This window comes from Leucoraja erinacea, chromosome 1, assembly GCF_028641065.1.
Source record: "Leucoraja erinacea ecotype New England chromosome 1, Leri_hhj_1, whole genome shotgun sequence".
In the NCBI taxonomy this organism is placed as follows: Eukaryota; Metazoa; Chordata; class Chondrichthyes; order Rajiformes; family Rajidae; genus Leucoraja; species Leucoraja erinaceus.
In genome coordinates, this window is record NC_073377.1 from 111441129 (window position 1) to 111463883 (window position 22755).

General features: G+C 46.0%; 1 protein-coding gene across 8 annotated transcripts in view; it reads right to left on the reverse strand.

The window, feature by feature from the left end:
- Positions 1–22755, reverse strand: part of LOC129700757 (PDZ and LIM domain protein 5-like) — a 214609-nt gene that overhangs the window by 56116 nt on the left and 135738 nt on the right. For 3 of the 8 annotated variants that reach the window (XM_055641452.1, XM_055641424.1, XM_055641434.1), the window contains exons 4-8: positions 18278–18320; positions 14581–15044; positions 9555–9572; positions 8394–8563; positions 5939–5975 (exon numbers count right to left, since the gene is read on the reverse strand). In XM_055641452.1, the coding sequence (XP_055497427.1) occupies positions 5939–5975; positions 8394–8563; positions 9555–9572; positions 14581–15044; positions 18278–18320 (732 nt within the window). Of the gene's footprint in view, positions 1–5938; positions 5976–8393; positions 8564–9554; positions 9573–12183; positions 12204–14580; positions 15045–18277; positions 18321–22755 lie in introns of all 8 variants that reach the window. The other 5 variants (XM_055641479.1, XM_055641461.1, XM_055641485.1 and 2 more) reach the window with 5 other exon arrangements.

The following is a 22755-nucleotide window of genomic DNA, read 5'->3' on the forward strand; positions in this document are numbered from 1 at the left end:
TGTCCATGCCGACCAAGATGCCCCGTCTAAGCTCGTCCCTCTTGCCCACATTTGGCCTATATTCCTCTAAACCGTTCCTATCCATGTACCTGTCCAAGTGTCTTTTAAATGTTGTTATAGTATCTGCCTCAACTACCTCCTCTGGCAACTCGTTCCATACACCCACCACCATCTGTGTGAAGAAGTTGCCCCTCAGGTCCCCTTAAATCGTTCGCCCCTCGCCTTAAACCTAGTCCTCTTGTAATCCCCCCACTCTGGAAAAAGACAGTTTATTCTCCTATTTGATCTTGTACACCTCTGTAGGATCACCCCTCAGCTACCTGCGCTCCAAGGAATAAAGTCCTAGCCTGCCTGACCTCTCCCTGTAGCTCAGGCCCTCGAGTCCTGGCAACATCCCGGTAAATCTGCTCGGCACTCTTCTCATCCTGAATACAGTGCTCCACATGCCACCCACCAACATCTTGTACAACTGTAAAATGACCTCCCAACGTCTATACTCAATGCCCCGACTGATGAAGGCCAATGTATCCTAGGCCTTCATGACCACCTTGTCTACCTGTGACACCACTTTCAGAGATCCTCGTACCTGTACTCCCAGATCGCTCTGCTCAACAACACTCCCCAGGGCACTGATGTTCACTGAGTAGGCCCTACACTTGTTAGACCTCCCAAAATACAAAAAGTCTGATTTCTCTGCATTAAACTCCATCAACCATTCCTTAGCCCACCTACCCAACCAATAAAGATCCTTTTGAGATTTTTGACAACCATCTTCACTATCAACTATCTTCAACATTCCCCAGGGCCCTGCGTTTGACTGTGAAGGTCCTGCCCTGTTTTGACATCCCAAGATGCAACAACCCCCCCACATATCTTTCAATCTAACTCAGCACTCCACCCTCAGTGTGTATTACACAGAGACGCCCTGCATTACCGGCATTGGTAGAAAAAGTAAATCCATGCAGATAATGCCACCGCCATGCAGATCTACGAACAGGCTGTCAATCACGTGCAGAAAACACAGGCATGGAAATAGAATGAGACACAACGCAGGAGGTCACAAAGTGCTGGACTAACTCAGTAGATCAGGCAGCATCTCTGGAGAACATGGTTAGGTGACGTTTCACATTCACAAGTTCGGAAGTCTACGAGCAGAATTAGGCCATTTGGCCCATCCAGTCTACTCCGCTATTCAATCATGGCTGATCTATTTTTTTCCTCTCAACTCCATTCTCCTGCCTTCTCCCCATAACCCTTGACAACCTTACGAATCAAGAATCTATCAAATTCCGCCTTAAAAATATCCATGGACTGGGCTGTCTGTGGCAATGAATTTCACAGATTCATCACCCGCAGATAATGAAATTGCTCCTCATCTCCTTTCTTAAGGTCTCGAGCAAAGCTCCTGACCTATTGAGTAATTCCAGCACTTTGTGTCCTTTTGCGTATCGGACAGCATTTGCAGTTCCTTGTTTCTACAACACAGGTCTTTTTGCCCATCAGCCTGATTCATCAACATTGCAATCAGCAGGATCCATCAATGCCCTGTACACAGTAATCATGTCTTTACTTTAGACTTTGGAAATAGAGCGTTTGGCCCATCAAGTACGCGTCATCCAGCAATCCCCATACACTAGTACTACGTACATTCTCCGCTCAGACAGCACCCGTAATCAGGATCAAACCGGCGTCTCTGGCCCTGTGAGGCTGCAACTCTACCGTTGCGCCACTGTGCAGCCCGATATCATTAGTGTTCTCCATACAGGCACACCATCATAGAATCACACAGCATTAGCGTTCTCCATACAGACACACCATCATAGAATCACACAGCACAGCAAGAGCCCCTTAAGCCCACCACATTCATGTTCACCATCACATACATATCTAGTCCATTAACAGGCTTCTGAATGGACCTTCCATATTTGTTGTCATCAGGCAACCAAACCAACTTAACAGCAACAAGTGAGCAGTCCTGCGTACTCCTACCTCATTGGAGACCCTCGGGCTATCTTGGATCGGACGTTACTGGACTTTATTTTGCACTAAAACTTATTCACGTTATTCCCTTTATCATATATCTGTACACTGTGGATGGCTCGACTGCGATCATGTATCGTCCTCCCACTGACTGGCTTGCACACGACAATAGCATTTCACTGTACCTTGGTACACGTGACAACAAACTAAACTCATAAGCAAGGGTACTATCCGATTCACCACTACCCCATTGCGGACACTGGACATTGTCTCTGGAACTAATTCACTACAATGCTGAGAACTATGTCGTGCACTCTGTATCTTTCCCTTTATCTTTCTACCTATTGTGCTTGAGTTTGACTTGATGGTATCTATACATGGTATATCTGATTTGATTGTTATAGCATGAAAATGAAAGCTTTTCACTGTACCTTGGTCAGGTGACAATAATATATCTAAACCTAAATCCTAATGCAATTTACCAGCACTTGGTCCATTGCCTGGATAGTTTCGGGATTCAAGTGCTCAAACAATAGAAACATACAAAAATAGGTGGAGTGGTAGGCCATTCGGCCCTTCGAGCAGGCACCACCATTCAATATGATCATGGCTGATCATCAAAAATCAGTACCCTGTTCCTGCTTTTTCCCCATATCCATAGATTCCTTTAGCCCCAAGAGCTATATCTAACTCTCTCTTGAAAACATCCAGTGAATTGGCCTCCACTGCCTTCTTTGGCAGAGAATTCCACAGATTCACAACTCTCTGGGTGAAGAAGTTTTTCCTCATCTCAGTCCCAAATGGCCTACCCCTTATTCTTAAACTGTGACCCCCTGGTTCTGGACTCGCCCAACATCGGGAACATTTTTCCTGCATCTAGCCTGTCCAATCCTTTAAGAATTTTTTCTGTTTCCATAAGATCCCCTCTCACCCTTCTAAATTCCTGTGAATACAAGCCCAGTTGACCCATTCTTTCATCATATGTCATTCCCGCCATCCTGGGAATTAACCTGTTGAACCTACGCTACACTCCCTCAATAGCAATAATGTCCTTCCTCAAATTAGGAGACCAAAATGTCACACAATACTCCAGGTGCGGTCTCACCAGGGCCCTGCACAGCTGCAGAAGGGCCACCTTGCTCCTAAACTCAAATCCTCTCGCATTGAAGAGGATTTGCACAACAAGATCAATAAATAATCCTTCAACACACAATACCCAGTCTAGGATGGCCTGCCTCTAGTCGGTTCTTCTACATATTGGTTTAAAAAACCTTCTCGTATAATTCATCAATTCTGTCAGAATCTCAGCCTCCACCATATTCTCATGGAGATAATAATAATAATGGATGGGATTTATATAGCGCCTTTCTAGATACTCAAGGCGCTTTACATCGCATTATTCATTCACTCCTCAGTCACACTCGTTGGTGATGAGCTACTTCTGTAGCCACAGCTGCCCTGGGGAAGACTGACGGAAGCGTGGCTGCTAATCCCCTCCGACCACCACCAATCACTCACACACAGTCGCACACATTCACACACAGGCAAAGGTGGGTGAAGTGTCTTGCCCAAGGACACAACGACAGTATGCACTCCAAGCGGGATTCGAACCGGCTACCTTCCGGTCGCCAGCCGAACACTTAGCCCATTGCGCCATCTGTCGCCCTGAGATGGCAACCAATAAAGACATTCTTCCTTCAGTTCACACTTAGCCTCCTATCCCAAACCTACGTCCATAGAGTCATACACATGGAAACAGATCCTATGGCTCAACTTACCCACACCAACCAACATGCCCCATCTACACTAGTCCAACCTGCCTGTGTTTGGCCCATAGCCCTCTAAACCTGTCCTATCCATGAACCTGTCTAAATGCTTCTTAAACACTGCAATAGTTCCTGCCTCAACCACCTCCTCCGGGCAGCTCATTCCATACATCCACCACCCTTTGTGTAAAAAATTTACCCCTCAGTTTCCGATTAAATCTTTCCCCCCTCACCTTAAACCTGTGTCCTCTGGTTTTCGATTCCCCTACTCTGGGCAAAAGAATGTGCGCTCAACCAATCTATTCCTCTCATGATTTTGATCATAAGGCATAGGAGCAGAATTGGGCCATTCAATCATCTTTCCCTCTCAACCCTACTCTCCTGCCTTTTCCCCATAACCTTTAACACCCTTGCGAATCAATCCTCAAATGTTATACACCTCTGCAGTGGGGAAAAGGTTCCTGCTATCTACTATATCTATGCCCCTCAAAAATGCTAATCGGTTGGCTTGATCATTGATTTTGATCCTTGGGTTCGAAGAAATACTGAGATACAGCTTCTGCAGAGAATAAATTAACTGCAGAGAATACATTCACAGACAACAAATAGACAGCAAATCTGCCGCAATACCTAGTACAGGCCACAGAGGGCAGCATTAGCCTGCAGTTGAGGTCTCTGCTATTGTTCATTAGCGAAAGCAGCATTTTTAGAGCCAAGAGTCCAAAATGTTTAATGGTTACAGGTACCGTTAACGGAACAAAGACTTTCTTACTTGCTGCAGCTTTTCAGGCTCATTAAACGCAAATACACAACAAATAAATATGTAATAATCAATATCACAATAAATTAATCAATACCTTGTAACCAGACCATCATAGTGCAAAACAAGCATCAACCAAAGACATAAAGAGAACATGCTAGAAATACAGCACAGTGGCGCAGCTAGTAGAGCTGCTGCCTCGCAGCGCCCGAGACCCGGGTTCAATCCTGATCTCAGGTGCTGTTTGTGTGGAGTTGTCACATGCTCCCTGTGACTGCATGGATTTCCTCCCATATCCCAAAGACTTGCGGGTTTGTAGGTTGCAGAGAGTGTATGTGAAAATAGGATAACATAGAACTAGCGTGAACGGTTGATCGATGGTCAGCATGGACTCGGTGGGCCGAAGGGTCTGTTTCCTCACTGTGCCTCTAAACTACTAGCAGTGGTCATGTTAACTCTTGCACAGATGTGGGGTGACATGCTAAGTCATTTCAGCAATTACTGTCTTCATATTTGATTCCCAGCCTCTGCAGTTTATTTCAACCAAGCAAAGATAATGAAAGATAAGGGGGCAAGTTTTAATTGAGCAAATCAGATTATGATGGCCAGTGTCAGTAAGTGACTGAAAAATACCAAATTATTCACTATTTTCCCTTTCGTAAAGGAAATTGATCACCATATAGACAATGCCGGAAGCATTCAGTATCTTAGTTTAATGAAACAGGCCCATTAGCCCACCGAGTCCACGCCGACCATCACTCATCCGCTCCCATTAGTTCTATGTTATCCCACTTTCATGTCCATTCCCTACCCTCTAGAGGGCAATTTACAGACGCCAATTAACCTGCAATCCTGCACGTCCTTGGGAAGTGGGAGGAAACTGTGGCGTGCCCGGAGAAAACCCACACAGTCACAGGGAGAACGTACAAACTCCACACAGACAGCACCCAAGATCAAGATCGACCCTGGGTCTCTGGCGTTGTGAAGCAGCAGCTCTACCAGCTGCGCCACTGTGACAATATTTCAAAATTAATTTGGACTCAAGCAATAGTAAATATCTAAATAATTTAAATTAAGCAACATTGATAAAAACAGTAGGCACCAATGCAGCGCTTCAGAAAATTCAAACTGACAGCTTCATTAATAGTTGTCAAATCTTTGACGTCAGTAACTTTCAGCAAGCAAAACCTAACATGCGTTGAGCTGCACTGGATTGTTACAATCTAAAACCAATGCATTTTTTAGTGCCACTCATCTCCTCCCGCAATTGTCCCCACAAACTGTCGTGTTCATTGTAAACCTGCAGCTTGACATCGAACTCCAGCAAATTCCACCATAAGCAGGCACTTCAGATGTTAATAAACACACTTAAGCTCACACTTCAACAGCAAGGCAATCCCAAAACGTGCGGAGAATCCAAACAGCCTCTTACCTTGTCTTCTTGCTCGCCTCACTCCCTGATGTTTCCGCTGGAATAGAGACAAAGGGAAGTGTGAAGCACAACGGCTGGGTCGAAAAATCATTGACAAGTTTAGTTTATTGTCACGTGCACTGAGGTACAGTGCAAAACTTTTTTGTTTAAGAAAGAACTGCAGATGTGGTAAAATCGAAGGTCGACACAAAATGCTGGAGAAACCCAGCGAGTGAGGCAGCATCTATGGAGGGAATTGGCGACGTTTCGGGTCTCGACCCAAAACGTCGCCAATTCCTTCTCTCCATAGATGCTGCCTCACCCGCTGAGTTTCTCCAGCATTTTGTGCAAAGGTTTTTTGTTGTGTGCTAACCAGTCATATTTAAGAAATGAATTTGCATTGGTCTGCTTTGACTTTTATATTTTATACACACACTCGCACACACAAACAGTGTTACCTACAAACACACAGAAAAAACACACAAACACACTCACACACCACAGACACACTCACGCACACAACACTCACATACATAACACACTAACACAAACATACACAGACACACTCAAAGACACTAACACAAATGTACACACGCACACGCACGCTCACACACACAATGTTCCAACACAGAAATGAAGCAAAGACACGAAATGCTGGAGTAACTCAGCGGGTCAGGCAGCATATAACCATATAACAATTACAGCACGGAAACAGGCCATCTCGGCCCTACAAGTCCGTGCCGAACAATTTTTTTTTTACCCCCTTAGTCCCACCTGCCTGCACTCATATCATAACCCGCCATTACCTTCTCACCCATATGCCTATCCAATTTATTTTTAAATGATACCAATGAACCTGCCTCCACCACTTCCACTGGAAGCTCATTCCACACCGCTACCACTCTCTGAGTAAAGAAGTTCCCCCTCATATTACCCCTAAACTTCTGTCCCTTAATTCTGAAGTCATGTCCTCTTGTTTGAATCTTCCCTATTCTCAAAGGGAAAAGCTTGTCCACATCAACTCTGTCTATCCCTCTCTCATCATTTTAAAGACCTCTATCAAGTCGCCCCTTAACCTTCTGCGCTCCAGAGAATAAAGACCTAACTTATTCAACCTATCTCTGTAACTTAGTTGTTGAAACCCAGGCAACATTCTAGTAAATCTCCTCTGTACTCTCTTTATTTTGTTGACATCCTTCCTATAATTGGGTGACCAAAATTGTACACCATACTCCAGATTTGGTCTCACCAATGCCTTGTACAATTTTAACATTACATCCCAGCATCTCTGGAAAACATGGATAGGAAACGTTTCGGATTGGAACCCTTCTTCAGTCTTCTCTCTCCGACTTCTTTGTTTCTACAGAAATTAAGTAGTTCAGCCTCTGAAGAAGGATCCCGATCAGAAACATCACCTGTCCATTCCCTCCACAGATGCTGCCTGACCCACTGAGTTTCTCCAGCACTTGTTTTTCAGCCATTTACCCTGTTCCAGACCTCAACTAGATGCATACTCTCTATGTTGCGGTGAATTACTGTGTCCACACAGGAATGCGTCCACTAAGTCCGCGCCGACCAGCGATCACCCTGTCCACGAGTCTGGACCTGCCCACTAGGGACAATTTACAATTTTATCGAAGCCAATTAACCTGCAAACCTGCACATCTTTGGAGTTTGGGAGGAAACCGGAGCACCCGGAGAAAACCCACGCGGTCACAGAGAGAATGTGCAAACTCCGTACAGGCAGCACCCGTAGTCCGGATCGTACCTGGGTCTCTGATGCTGTGAGGCAGCAACTCTACCGCTGTACCACTGTGTCACTGAATTCTTTGATTTTTCAATCTATTTACCTTATTTTGTAATCTATCTATTAATGCTGAGAACTATATTCTGCACTCTGTATCTTTTCCTTTATCTGTTGTACACTGCATTTGGCTTGATTATATTTGCGTATCTGATTTGCTTTGATATCCTGCAAAACAAAGCTTTTCTCTGAACTATGGTACACGTGACAATAATAAAACTAAACCTAACGAGCAGCTTCTTCCCCTGTTATCAGGCTTCTGAACAGTCTGGACCATGAGGCAGGATATTGTTCCATTCACCTCTCCCCCATTGCGGACATTGGACTTTGTCTGTGGAACTGTTTTGCTACAATGCTGAGAAGTATGTTCTGCACACTGCATCTTCCCCTTTGCTGCACCTGTTGGATTTGAGTTTGACTTGATTGTATTTAAATATAGTATATTGTGCTTATATATAGTATTATCTGTATCTGTAGACCTCTGTATGACTCCACGACAAATTAGGGAGTCAAGACTTGACTTAGGCAGGTACATGGATAGGAAAGGTTTAGAAGGATATTGGCCAAACGAGGGCAGGTGGGACTTGCGAAGATGGGGCATCTTGTTCGGTGTGGACATGTTGGGCCAAAGGGTCTGTTTCCGTGCTGTGAAGGTCTTTGACCGTTACTTACAACGCTCGGTGCCCGTCATCTGAGCCAGGATGGAGAAGGAACGTGACTGAGCTGTGCCTGTCTTGGGCTGCCAGTCCTCAGTGTCTTGCATTAAACGCTTCTTGCTCTGATCACTAAGATGATGATGTGGGACATCAGCAAAGGCACTGGTCACCATTCGCCTGGGAGACCTGCAAGCAAGGAGGCATTAGTGACAAGTCATCACTCACTGATGTTTCAGCTTGCTAACACTGAAAGACACGCGTCTTGCCAGCATAGGTACAAAGTCTATCGGGAGCACACACAACATCCTCACGCAAGGAAGAATTAATATACTCATTCGAAAGTCAACACAATTTTAAAACATGCCGGACATATGTCAGCTGTAAAGAAATATGGATCGGTTATGTGAGCAGGCAAAGATCTTGCGTACAGGCTATAACGTAATAAAGTGTGAAATTGTTTGATTTAGGACTGTTTCGCAGGAAAGCCTATGATTGAGATGGTGAGAGAACCCTAAACATCAGAAAGGTACAGGTATCCTGGTGCAGTGGTCACAGTAGTTAGTGCTTAGATACAGCAAGTGGTTAAGAAAGCTGGCCTTACTTTGCAAAGGTAATGAATGCAAAAATCAGAGGATTATGCTTCAGTTAGGCAGGGCATTGGTGAGACCACACCTAGAGACTTGTGTAGAGTGGAGACATAAGGAACCGACGATGGTGGAATCTTGCATAGAACGTTACTGGATTAAATGTTATTTAGTCGTTGTTATTTAGAACGGAGTCAAGAGATATGGGTAAAAAGCAGGAATGGGGTACTGATTCTAGATGATCAGCCATGATCATATTGAATGGCAATGTTGGCTTGATGTGCCGAATGGCCTACTCCTGCACCTATTTTCTATGTTTCTATGTTATTCCCTTTATGATATAACACTGTACCTCAGCACACTAAACTAAACTTAATTCAACTCAACTCAAACTTTTGCCGGCATGCCTTTCATCAGCCAAGCATTAAATCTCATGGTTTGGGGACTTGCTGGTATTGGGTCTCAGTAAGACTGCTGTGCATAAAACATGCACGCAAGTGCACACACACTCATGCACACGCAGACACATGCAAGGAGGAGCTTCCCAGTGGTAGGAAGATTCCAATTATTCCACAGCAAAACTGCAGAATTACCATTTTGATAGGTGTGTCCTTTCAAGGTGCAAGGAAGAGTTGAAGCCAACGTCGAAACATGCAGAAAAGTGGATAAGACAGTTCCCGAAGGTGGGAAAAGGAAAAAAGCAAAAATGAACAAATCTTGAGCAAAAAGACAAAGCACTGGAGGAACTCAGCGGGTCAGGCAGCATCTGGGGAGGGAATGGACAGGTGACGTTTCGGATCGGGTCCATAATTCAGAACAATTCTGAGGGACCAACATGACCTCCAATAAGTACTTTGTAACTTTGTAGTTGCCAGAATGGTGTTGACTGTTTGTGTACTTTGTGTATTGTATGCAAAACAAAGAAATGCACTGTATCTAGGTCCATGTGACAATATATTATAATGGAATCACTGAATTGAATCCTTCAATACAAGGCGCTGACGCACACACACACACACAGATGGGTTTGGTTCAGTAAAACCAGAGCAAGGGTCAAACTGGGTGACCCTGGAAGGGTGTTAACCCATAACGTCGACTGTCCATTTCCATCCACAGATGCTGCCTGACCCACTGAGTTCTTCCAGCAGCTTTTGTTTTATGACTAGCAGTCAAATACTTCTGCTAATGTTCTTTCTGTACAGCCGGCTAATTCGGAACCAACAAAACCTAGAACAATGAGTTTTAGTCTGAGGTTGAGACGAAATTGATGGAAAAATATAAAAATAATAGAAGCATATACTGTGAAATAATAAGAGGCGCGGATAGGGTAAGCAGTCAGAATCTTTCACCCGGGGTGCAAAAGTGGGAAAGATAAATATAACAATGCCCCTTCCTCTCCCGCCTCTCAGAGTTCTCTCCCCCCCCGACCCCATCGTGACTCCTCTCCAACTTCCTCCCACATTTCACACCCCCTCTCTACCTCACATCCAAATCTACCTCTCCCCCATTTCACTCATCATTCTTTAACTCTCTCCCGTCTCACACACCCCTCTCCACCTCTCTCTCCCCATCTCACACCCCTCTCTCTCCCATTTCACTCCCCCTATTACCTCACTCCACCCCGCTCTCTCCCCCCATCTCCCCCCCCTCTCACTCCCCCTCTTCTCTCCCCCCCTCCCCCCCCCTCCCCCCCATCTCCCCCTCCCACCCCCCTCTCTCCCCCCCCACCCCCCTCTCCCACCCCCCCTCTCTCGCTTTCCTCCCCATTCTCCCCCCCCCCCGCTCTCTCTCTCTCACCCCCCTCCCTTCTCTTTCATTTCACTCACTCGCCCCTCTACCTCAGTCTCCACCTCACTCTTCCATTTCACCCCCCTCTCTCTCCCCCCTCGCACTCCTCTCTGCCTCTCCCCATTGCACATCTTGCTCCACCTCTCTCCCCCATCTCACACCTATTTCTCCCTCGACTATCACCTCTATTTGGCCTCTAACACTCTCATCTAACGAGCCCTCTGCTTATCTCTCCTATTGGTCATGACTCTATATGATCCTAAATAAACTGTTAAAACTAATTTTACTATTAATTTAACCAGGTCGGTTGCTTAGAGTTTGAATGCAAAATAATAATTGCACAATTAAGTTTGTTTTAAAGTTTTAGTTTCAAGTAAGTGCAACAGAAATAACATTGGCTTAAAGCTGCCTCTCAAACTCAATGTGCTGGGACTGAAGATTTAATTTCCACACACACACTCGACAAAGGATACTTTTCATGAAATAAATTCCCATGGGAACTGCTTTATTTTAAAAAGATCTGTGACTCCATTTTACTCTTTCAATGCTCAGCAATTGAACCCCTACCCCCACCATTCATTTTTGGAGAAGTGGCATGTCATATAGTCATACAGCGTGGAAACAGGCCCTTCGGCCTAACTTGCCTACACTGACCAACATGCCTCATCTACACTCGTCCCACCCGCCTGCGTCTGGCCCATTTCCCTCTAAACCTGTCCTACCCTTGTACCTGTTCAATTACTTCGTAAACGTTGCGATTGTCCCAGTCTCAACTACCTCCTCTGGCAGCTCGTTCCATACACTAACCACTCTTTCCGTGAAAAAGTTACCCCTCAGATTCCTGTGTTAAATCTTTCCCACTTCACCTTAACGCATGAGTAAAAACGGCAATATAAAAGTTTTTCAGCTCACCATAACATCCCATGCTTTTCACTAACTTTCCAGGTTCACAAACATCACAAACCATGCACTCATCCAGAAAGGATAGATTCTCAAGAACCTGGTTTGAAAAACTTAAAAGCTTTTTTAAAGCCTCATTAGTCACTCTACCAGGGGATTTGTTTCTGACACAAAGATTTGGGGAAAATTCGAATAAATCCACTCCCTTGGCAAGAAGGGATCAGATGTAATGAACCCAGTCCTTTTGACAGACTTCACTTGCTTATGCAACATACACTTGTGACTGGCTGCAAACCAAATGCAGGCAGGTTGTGGTAAAATACGAATGTTAGACCTCTCCGCAACACCCCCCACCCCCCATCGCAAGTGTGCAGTGAAGTCAGCCCGTCACACCCTCAATGCACTTCCAACTTGCCCTTGTATTGAAACAAGCCATGACAAAGTGGCAGCTGAGAGCAGCACCCTGTCTGGTGTCAGTCAGTCCTTGCAATGCAACAATGCATGCTGTAAATCAACAGTAGCATGGGCACTAACTTGGAGGATATCACTTGTCCCTGAAAGAAAGAGAGAGAGAGAGCACGGTTCATCAACAAACACGCAACAAACAACTGGAGATTGCTGGTTCACACCAAAGACAGACACAAAAGTGCTGGAGTAACTCAGCGGGTCAGGCAGCATCTCTGGAGAAAAAGGATGGGTGATGTTTCGGGTCGGGACCCTTCTGAAGACCCGAAACATCACCCACACAATTCATCTACGTAATCTATTTAGTCAGTCCAAGCCTCAAGGGCCAAGTGCCAGGATCAAGGTGCCAGGGAGGGATTCCCGCTCTCCCTGGAAGTGATGGAACCCGCCTGGTGCAAACACCAGAATCGTTTGGGATTGAGGTTCTTGGTTGGCTTGTGGCTTGTCCTGAACGCTTTCTTAACTAAGCAAGTGGCAGCTTCATGCAATGGGGGACAGCCTTGACACACGGATTAAGGTGCAAATACAAATATTTCCCCCCCCACCCCCTATCTGAAATGCAAAAACAAGAGACTTTTTTGTTAAATAAAAACAGATGTCACACAAGCAAAGGTAATTTAGTTTTCAATTTGGTGTTTTGGGTGGCACAGTGGCAGAGCAGCAGAGTTGCTGCCTCACAGAGGCAGAGATCCGGGTTCGATCCGGACCACGGGTGCTGCCTGTACGGAGTTTGCATGTTCTCTCTGTGACCACATGGGTTTTCTCCAGGTGCTCCGGTTTCCTCCCACACTCCAAAGACGTGCAGGTTGATAAGTTAATTGGCTTCTGTAAATTGCCCCTGGAGTGTAGGATAGAACTAGTGTACGGGGTGATTGTTGGTCAGTACGGACTCGATGGGCCGAATACCCAAACTGTACGGTTAAACTAAACTAAACTGAACAGCATTCTGGATTGTTAGAAAGGACTATTGAAGATGTCTCAGAACATTATGTTGGTGCCTTGTAAGAAGTTGCTAAGAACACTCAACCACTATACAGTATATAGGGATCATCTATCTATGCTGCACCAAATATTTCACCCATATTAAAGTCTGTCCTTGCTAAGCAGACCCACCATCTGACAACAAGATGGGAAACTATGGAAACTTCAATTCTTCTGAAAGGTGTCTTTTTTTTTAAACTTCCCATCCCTACCCCCCTACCCCCACCCTCCATCTCCCCACACTCCCACCTCCCTCCCCCCCATCCTCCATCTCCCTTCTGTATTTTTAAGACAGTCGTTCCCCTGATCGTTCCTCTTTGGCTTTACTTGTTCTGTGTGTGTGTTCAAAAGTTCTAGGAGCACAATTAGGCCATTCGGCCCATCAAGGCTACTCCACGACTCAATCATGGCTGATCTATCTTATAGATAATAGACAATAGGTGCAGGAGGAGTCCATTCGGCCCTTCAAACCAGCACCGCCATTCAATGTGATCATGGCTGATCATCCACAATCAGAATCCCGTTCCTGCTTTCTCCCCATATCCCCTGACTCCGCTATCTTCAAGAGCCCTATCTAGCTCTCTCTTGAAGGTATCCAGAGAACCGGCCTCCACCGCCCTCTGAGGCAGAGAATTCCACAGACTCACAACTCTCTGTGTGAAAAAGTGTTTCCTCATCTCCGTTCTAACTGGCTTACTCTTTACTAAATAGTTTACTCTAAACTAAAAAACAAAACCAAAAATGGAATAAATCTTATCCTGGTAAATTTTAACCATCCTACCAACAACCAGAGAGCAGTCCTGAGCTACTATCTACCTCATTGGAGACCTTCAGACCATCTTAGCTCGGACTTTACTGGGCTTTATTTTGCACTAAACGTTATTCCCTTCATCACAAATCTGGACACTGTGACTGGCTCGATCGTAAGCACGTATCGACTTTCTGCTGACTGGTTAGCACACAACAAACGCTTCTCACTGTACTTTGGTACTCGTGAAAATAAACTAAACTAAACTACGAAGAAAAGACTACGAAAGTGGGGAAAATGTGGCAGAATACAACTAGGGGTGGGGGAAAAATAGAGGGAGTGGTCATTGTTTGTTAGTTGCCTAAAACTAGAGAATTCAATGTTTAGTTTAGTTTAGAGAAACTGCATGGACACAGGTCCCTCGGCCCACTGAATCCACGCCAACCATCGATCACCTGTTATCACTAGTTCCATGTAATCCCACTTTCCCAACTCTGCATACACTAGGGGTCTCAGCAGATTGGCCGAAGATGTCACCGCGAATGTGTAAAATGAAGACTACCCTTGGTTGTGCGACAGAGACCAAATGGAAAGCCCGCTGGGACCTTCAGGGTGGTGGTCACCGGTGAGACAACTCTCCCCGGAGACTGGGGCGGAAGGTGCGTTTGCCATTGCCCTGAGCGGCTGCCGCTTGCTTCTTGGTCCACCAGAGAAGGTTCCCGTAAGAGGCCACCTACCCGTTCTGCTGCTTGCCGTCAGTCTGCCCCTCTCTCAGTCCTCGCTTCTGTCCCTCTGCCACCTCGTGGGCATTGTCAGAGGAGTAGAGATTAATGGGCGTGTTGTACACCTTGGGCTGCCGTGAGGGGTTAACGGGCGGGGTTACCAGCGGCTTGGCGGCGTTGACCGGCAGTGAACGCCCAGCGGTGCCAACGTTGACTCCGGCATGCACGTGCAGTGGAGGTGCCAGTATCGGCGGCGGGGAGGCAGCGGGGTGTTGGGGCATCAATGTCGGTGATGGAGCTGGCAGCTGAGTGAGGGGTGATGAAGCAGGGACGAAGGGGGCAGGCGAGAGCCTGGGTGAGGATGTGGCACCGAAAGGCCGAGCTGTCTTATTGTAGGCAGTGCCGGCCGCAGGAGGGGCCTTGGGAATCATGGGAGTGATGGATGCAACGGGGATAGTAGCGTGTTCTCTGGGCTCGTCCTACGCAAAGTGGGGGCAAAAAACACACGTTAAACACACACAACACATGCAGAACCAAACCCGGGAGTAATGGAGTCCCATCAAAGACATCCCCAGAAACACGATGCAGGTCATAGAAACGTAGAAAATAGGTGCAGGAGGAGGCCATTCGGCCCTTCACCACCATTCAATATGATCATGGCTCATCATCCAACTCAGTATCCCATCCCTGCCTTCTCTCCACACCCCCTGATCCCTTTAGCTACAAGGGCCACATCTAACCCCCTCTTAAATATAGCCAATAAACTGGCCTCAACGACCTTCTGTGGCAGAGAATTCCACAGATTCACCACTCTCTGTGTAAAAAAATGATTTTCTCATCTCGTTCCTAAAAGACTTCCCTCTTATCCTTAAACTGTGACCCCTTCTGGACTTCCCCAACATCGGGAATAATCTTCCTGCATCTAGCCTGTCCAACCCCTTAAGAATTTTGTAAGTTTCTATAAAATCCCCCCTGAATCTTCTAAATTCTAGCGAGAACAAGCCGAGTCTATCCAGTCTTTCTTAATATAAAAGTCCTGCCATCCCAGGAATCAGTCTGGTGAACCTTCTCTGTACTCCCTCTATGGAAAGAATGTCTTTCCTCAGAGGTCAAACCTCTACACACAGTTTGGGAATGAGGGAGTGTGGCAACTCTTTGCCAGTCTTCCCATAGCTTCCTTAGAAGCTGCTACTTCCTTGGAAGGCTCAGGAAATCTGGCATCTCCCCAAACTACTCTCACCAACTTCTGCAGATGCGCCATAGAAAGCATTTCATTGGGATGCATCACAGCCTGGTTTGGGAACTGCTCCATTCAAAACTGTAAGAAAATGCAGAGTTGTGGACGTGGCCCAGACCATCACACAAACTAACCTCCCTTCCATTGACTCCATCTGCACTTCATTTTGCCTCTGCAAGGCCACCAACATAATCAAGGACAAATCTCACCCCGGTCACTCCGCCGTCTCCCCTTTCCCATCGGGCAAGAGCAGCAGAAGTGTGAAAACACACACCTCCAGATTCAGGGACAGTTTCTTCCCCGCTGTTATCCTGAGCTATCATCTATCTACCTCATTGGAGTCCTAACTATCCTTAATTGGACTTTCACTAAACGTTATACCCTTTATCCTTTACCTGTACACTGTGGATGGCCCGATTGCAGTCATGAATATTATTTTCTTTGACTGGATAGCATGCAACAAACTGCTTTTCATTGTACCTCAGTACATGACAATAATAAACTAAACGGAATAAATAGACTCCTCATTGATATTACTCTGATGCAAAGCACCTGTTCTAGATGACACACCCTGGAATTAAAAATTAAAATTAGAAACTCAAACATTCTAGCCCTAAAATAAAACTATTCCTCACTCTTTAGGGTACCAGACTTTACCCAAACAAAATTGGTTTTAAAAATATAATTTTTACCATCTGGGTAAAAGACCCGATGTATTCCTCTCACCATTTTATACACCTCTCTATAAGATCACCCCTCAGCCTCCTGCACTCCAAAGAATAAAGTCCTAGCCTGCCCATCCTCTTCCCAAAGCTCAGACCCTCGAGTCCTGGCAACATCCTCGTAAATCCTTTCTAGTTTCACATATCTCCAGACGCATATTGGATGAACAGCACCTTGAATTTCACTTGGGTAGCATACAACCCAGCAGTGTAAACGTTGAACTTATGTCCTTTGGTTCTTGATTCCCCTACTCTGGGTTAAAGAATCTAGCCTGTCTATTACCCTCAAGAGCTCATGCACCCCTATAAGATCACCCCTCAACCTACTGCTCTCTAGGGAGTAAAGTCCTAGCCTGCCTAACTTCTCCCTGTAGCACGGGCTCTTGAGTCCTAGAAACATCTTCGTCAAAAGCAAAAAAAAAAATCAATAAATAAAACCCCCAAATTGTGGGAAAAATGGGAGTTTACAGCATAGGTGAGGAGAGGAAAAAAAATGACAAAACCATCTTTCATAATTTTGAAGCCACAGTTTTATTGGCTCGTATTTGTTCCGTTCTGGATTCAGGAACCTTGTGAGGGCAAAGGCACAAAATGAATGAGTCGACTGGAGCACTGGATATCATTACCAATGACAACAACCTGCATGGTATTTCCTGGAATGCATTGATGGACACTGGAAATGTACGTCACTTCATTTTTGGAGCATGCAAGTGGCATTCAGAGTGTGCAATCCAAGAGCACTGTACAGTACTGGTGCCGCATTACCACCTTTGAATCTTTCCCAAACAGCAAATGTGATCTTACTGATGACAGTAAAGCAAAACGTTCCTCAGAATGTCCTTCAAGAGACATGTCCTTAAAGGCATAATCAAGTTTAATTGTCATATGTTCCGAAATTTCATTCTGACAATGAAATTCTTACTTGCAGCGACAGCGACACAATAAGTTTATAAACACAGTACTCAATAAATAATATAATACAGCGTGGACACAGGCCCTTCGGCCCAACTTGCCCACGCCGACAAAAATGTCTCAATGCATTTGGCCCGTATCCCTCTAAACCTGTCCTGTCTATGTACCTGTCTAAATGTTTCTTAAATGTTATGATAGTACCTGTCTCAACTACCTCCTCGGGCAGCCCGTTCCATATACCCACCACCCTTTGAGTAAAAAAGTTCCTATTAAATCTTTGCCCTTCACCTTAAACCTATGTTCTCTAGTTCTCAACTCCCCTACAAGAGAGTCTGTGCCTTTACCAGATCCATTCCTCTTATGATTTTGTATACCTTTATAAGATCACCCCTCAGCCTGTTGTGCAGCAAGAAATAGAGTCCTAAACTACTGTTGATGGTTGAAGGTTGTAGATGGTCAGCACGGAATCTTAGGGCCGAAGGGCATGTCTCCGTGCTGTATGTCTCCATATCTGAAAACACTCATTTAATTCCCTCAACCAGTTTTTATGCCAATTGACTGTTCACTGCCATCGGTAAAACTTGAAGTAATTTTACCAAATATGACTATGGATGCAATGGGATCCTCAGCAAAAACTCAGCGACCAGTACTGTACACTCTGGGAATGACTCAGTCTAATAAGAATGACTATTTTTTTCACATTTTCCACTGCTTTTCACTGCCATACAGATGAAGCTGCAAGCTGGTGTTAGGGCCGATCCGTCCACTAGTTAGTAGTCGATGCCCGAAATTGAAAGCAAGAATCAACACTGTAGTCACTCCGGCACGGAACGCCACCTACCTTTTGCACAGTTGTCCCCGCGGGTTTTGCAGCCGGCGAGGCCCTATAAGACACAAGGATGGATGCATATTATGAATCACTGGCGGTAAAATCGGCAACATAACTTAGCAGTACAGTGCACTGCTGCATAGCAGAGCAGTATAATACCTCAGTGCAACAGAGCATAATCAGCAGCGTAACAGCAGTGTTGAACTACTATCTACGTCTTTGATGTCCCTCGGACTATCCTTGACAACACTAAATGTTAGTCCCTTATCATGTACCCATACACTGCAAATGGAAAGTAGACACAAAATGCTGGAGTAACTCAGTGGGACAGGCAGCATCTCTGGAGAGAAGGAATAGGCGACGTTTCGCGACGAGGAAGGCATTGCAGAGGGTGGTGAAAATTGCCCAACGCATCACCGGTTCCTCGCTCCCCTCCATTGAGTCTGTCCAAAGCAAGCGCTGTTTGCGGAGGGCGCTCAGCATCGCCAAGGACTGCTCTCACCCCAACCATGGACTGTTTACCCTCCTACCATCCGGGAGGCGCTACAGGTCTCTCCGTTGCCGAACCAGCAGGTCGAGGAACAGCTTCTTTCCGGCGGCTGTCACTCTACTAAACAACGTACCTCGGTGACTGCCAATCACCACCCCCCCCCGGACACTTATTATTATTTATTCAAATCGTTTGCTATGTCGCTCTTCCAGGGAGATGCTAAATGCATTTCCTTGTCTCTGTACTGTACACTGACAATGACAATTAAAATTGAATCTAAATCTGAATCTGAGACTCTTCTTCAGACTGATAACAGGGAAGTGGGCGGGACATAGATAGAATGTAGTCGGAGACAGTCAGACTGGTGGGAGAACTGGCTAGGGGGAGGGGATGGAGAGAGAAAGCAAGGGCTACCTGAAGTTAGAGAAGTCAATGTTCATACTGCTGGGGTGTAAACTGCCCAAGCAAAATATGAGGTGCTGTTCCTCCAATTTGCGCTGGGCCTCACTATGACAATGGAGGAGGCCCAGGACAGAAAGGTCAGATTGGGAATGGGAGGGTGAGTTGAAGTGCTGAGCCACTGGGATATCAGGTAGGTTAAGGCGGACTGAGCAGAGGTGTTCAGCGAAACGATCGCCGAGCCTGAGCTTGGTCTATACTGTAACAACTCTGTAAATGGTTTTATTGTAATAATGTATTGTCTATCCAGTGACTGGTTAGCACGCAACAAAATGCTTTTCACTGTACTTCGGTACACGTGACAATAAACTAAACTGAAACTGAAATAATTGGCAGCGCAAACCCAATTTCATTAACTCACTCCTGTCGCCTACTCTTTTGGAAATGAAATAAAAAAGAAAATAATTGTGGGGCAGTAGTGGAGTTGCTGACTTAGAGTGCCGGAGCACCGAGTTCCATCCTGGCCGAGGGTGCCGTCTGTACAGAGTTTGTGCATTCCCTGCGACCACGTGCATTTAGCTGTATGATTCCCATGCTGTATGACTCTAAGTAAGCATGGAAGAATGTCATTGTGTTGGTCCCAGTGCTTATGACAATGAAACATTCTTGAATTGCTGGATGAACTCAGCGGGTCGGACAACATCTGTGGAGGAAAGTGGAAGGATGACATCTCAGGTCGGGACCCTTCTTCATTCTAAGGTCTGCCGGCTGGCAGTCTGATTTTTACTCATAAGTCCTAGAGTCATGCAGCGTAGAAACAGGCCCTTCGGTCCAACTTGCCTACCAAGATACTCCTTCTACACATATCGCACCTGCCCGCATCTGAACATGTCCTTTCTATGAACCTGTCCACATGTCTTTTAAATAGTGTTATAGTACCTGCCTCAACTACCTGATCTGGCAGCTCCTTCCATATAAACACTGCCTTCAGTGTGAAAGGTTTGCCTCTCAGTGTCCTTTTGCCTCTCACTTTAAACCTATGTCCTCTGGTTCTTGATTCCCCTATGCTGGGTAAAAGATTCTCCCCTGACTATTCCCCTCATGATCTTACACCTTTATAAGATCACCCCTCATCCTCCTGCACTCCAAGGAGTAAAGCCCTAGCCTGCCCAACCTCTCCCTATAGCTCTGGCAACATTCTGATAAACCTTTTCCCTTTCCAGCTTAACAGCATCATTCCTATAACAGGGAGACCAAAACTCAGCACAATACTTCCCAGCCTAACAGCATCATTACTATAACATGGTGACCAAAACTGAACGCAGTACTCTAAATGTGGCCTCACCAATGTCTCGAACAACTTAGTTTAGTTTAGTTTAGAGATTCAGCGCGGACCATCGATTCAACAGACATACTGTAACATAACATCCCAACTTCTATCCTCAAAACCCTGGCTGATGAAGGTCAATGTGCCAAAATCCTTCTTGACCACTCTACCCAACTATGACGCCGCTTTCAAGGGACAATGTACCTGCACTCCTAGATCCCTCTGCACTGCAATGCTCCCTACCTTCTCGTGACGTTACTTTCAAGCAACCTGGATCCCTCTACTCTACAGCACTTCCCAGAGACCTGCCATCCACTTGTGGCCCAAATGCCTTAAATCTCACAGCTGGCTTCCAGATGGATCTGAGTTAACGTACGGAGGGAACCTCAGTTCAAGGTCCAGTAGAACAGATCATTTGTCTTTGGAATGGAGCAATTACTTTCACATGAGCCACATGTTTCCACACCATCCTCTCAGCATCTGTGCTCCATCAGGGGCAATATCTGGAGAATGCTTTGCGACACATCACAAGAACACAGCACTGCTGAGGCTCAGACAAACAAATTGAGGAGGAATCCTGTAGGCAGACGGAAATTGCAGCAATTACGAGTAGAAGTCATGGATGAGTCAGGGATCCCAGTGTGCAAAGCTGAAGTCATCATTTTGAGCTTCATCAGAGTCCATTGCTTTGCTCCTGATTGCATCTCCTTTCCCTAATCCTCTGCCTAGATAAAATGGACCTAGTTATGATATCCCTTCCAATCCATACTTCAATTTGTCCCCGGCTCGATCGCCGTGGATGGAAAACCTGCGCCGCGGACTTGGCACCTGCCCGGTAGGCCTGGTTCACCAGCCCAGAGTGGAGAGAGTCGGACAGAGGGCCGGTAAGCAGACCGGCTGCGGGAGGCAGTGCAGTGGAATGAGTGGACCACTGGAGGCCCTGCAGCAGCCTGGAGCTCGGCTGGACAGGGCGCCGCAGCAAGAGGCCGAGCGCACGCTGCCTACAGCGGTGGAGCTGCGGCGGAGGACATCACGGCCACGCTTGGCAATGCCGTCATGATAACGGACCTTCTTGGTCCGGTCAACAAATGGGACCTGAAAATGTCACCAAATCTGACGACTCTGTATACGGTCTCAGTGTAGTACTGCTATACACTTGTACTGTATCTGAGATGCCTATGAGATGTATCTAAATGCTTCTGTATAGTGATACATACTGAATTTCACTGTACCATATAATAACCATATAACAATTACAGCACGGAAACAGGCCATCTCGGCCCTACAAGTCCGTGCCGAACAATTTTTTTTTCCCCTTAGTCTCACCTGCCTGCACTCATACCATAACCCTCCATTCCCTTCTCATACATATGCCTATCCAATTTATTTTCAAATGATACCAATGAAAATCCTTGGAACATGTGACAAATAAAGTGCCACAGAACCATTGTAATAAAGAACCATTGTAGATCTGTACCAAGACCACTACTTCACTGAGCTCCAGCTCCCCAAAGCATTTGACCACCAATCATTTACACACCAGCCAACTATGGCCTAAAAGGCCACAAGGTGCAGGAGTAACTCAGAGGGTCAGGCAGCATCTCTGGAGGACATGCATTGGTGATGTTTCGCGCTGAGACCCTTCTTCACGTTCACCCAGATTACCGCTTACTGTAATGCAGCTATTCCAGGTCTGGACTCCTGTTTATTGGCGAGACCAAGCGCAGACTTGGCGATCGTTTAGCTGACCACCTCCATTCAGCCCGCCTCGGCCTACATGATCTCTCGGTTGCCAAACACTTTAATTCCCCTTCCCATTCTAACACTGACCTTTCTGTCCAGGGCCTCCTCCACCGTCAGAGTGAGGCCCAACGCAAGTTGGAGGAAAAACACCTCATATTTCGCTTGGGCAGCTTACAGCCCAGCGGTATGAACATTGACTTCTCTAACTTCAAGTAACCCTTCCATCCCCTCTCTCTCCGTCCACCGTTGTCATAGTAATTTACTTTCATCCTGCTGAGTTCCTCTAACTCGTTATCACTTATCCCACAGCCAACATTGGCCTCTTGTGTGCCCCACATCTCCTTGAGTATCCTACCTTGCCTCCATCTCCTTGTCAATACCCTTGTGCTCTAATTTTGCACACTAATCTCTTGTGTGGGACTTTGTCATTTTGCATATCTCCCATCTATTTCTCCTAATTACTGTCTATATCTCTTGTGCCCCTTTCCCCAGCACCGAAACGTGCAGCACCCCACTAGTCACAGCCTGCCA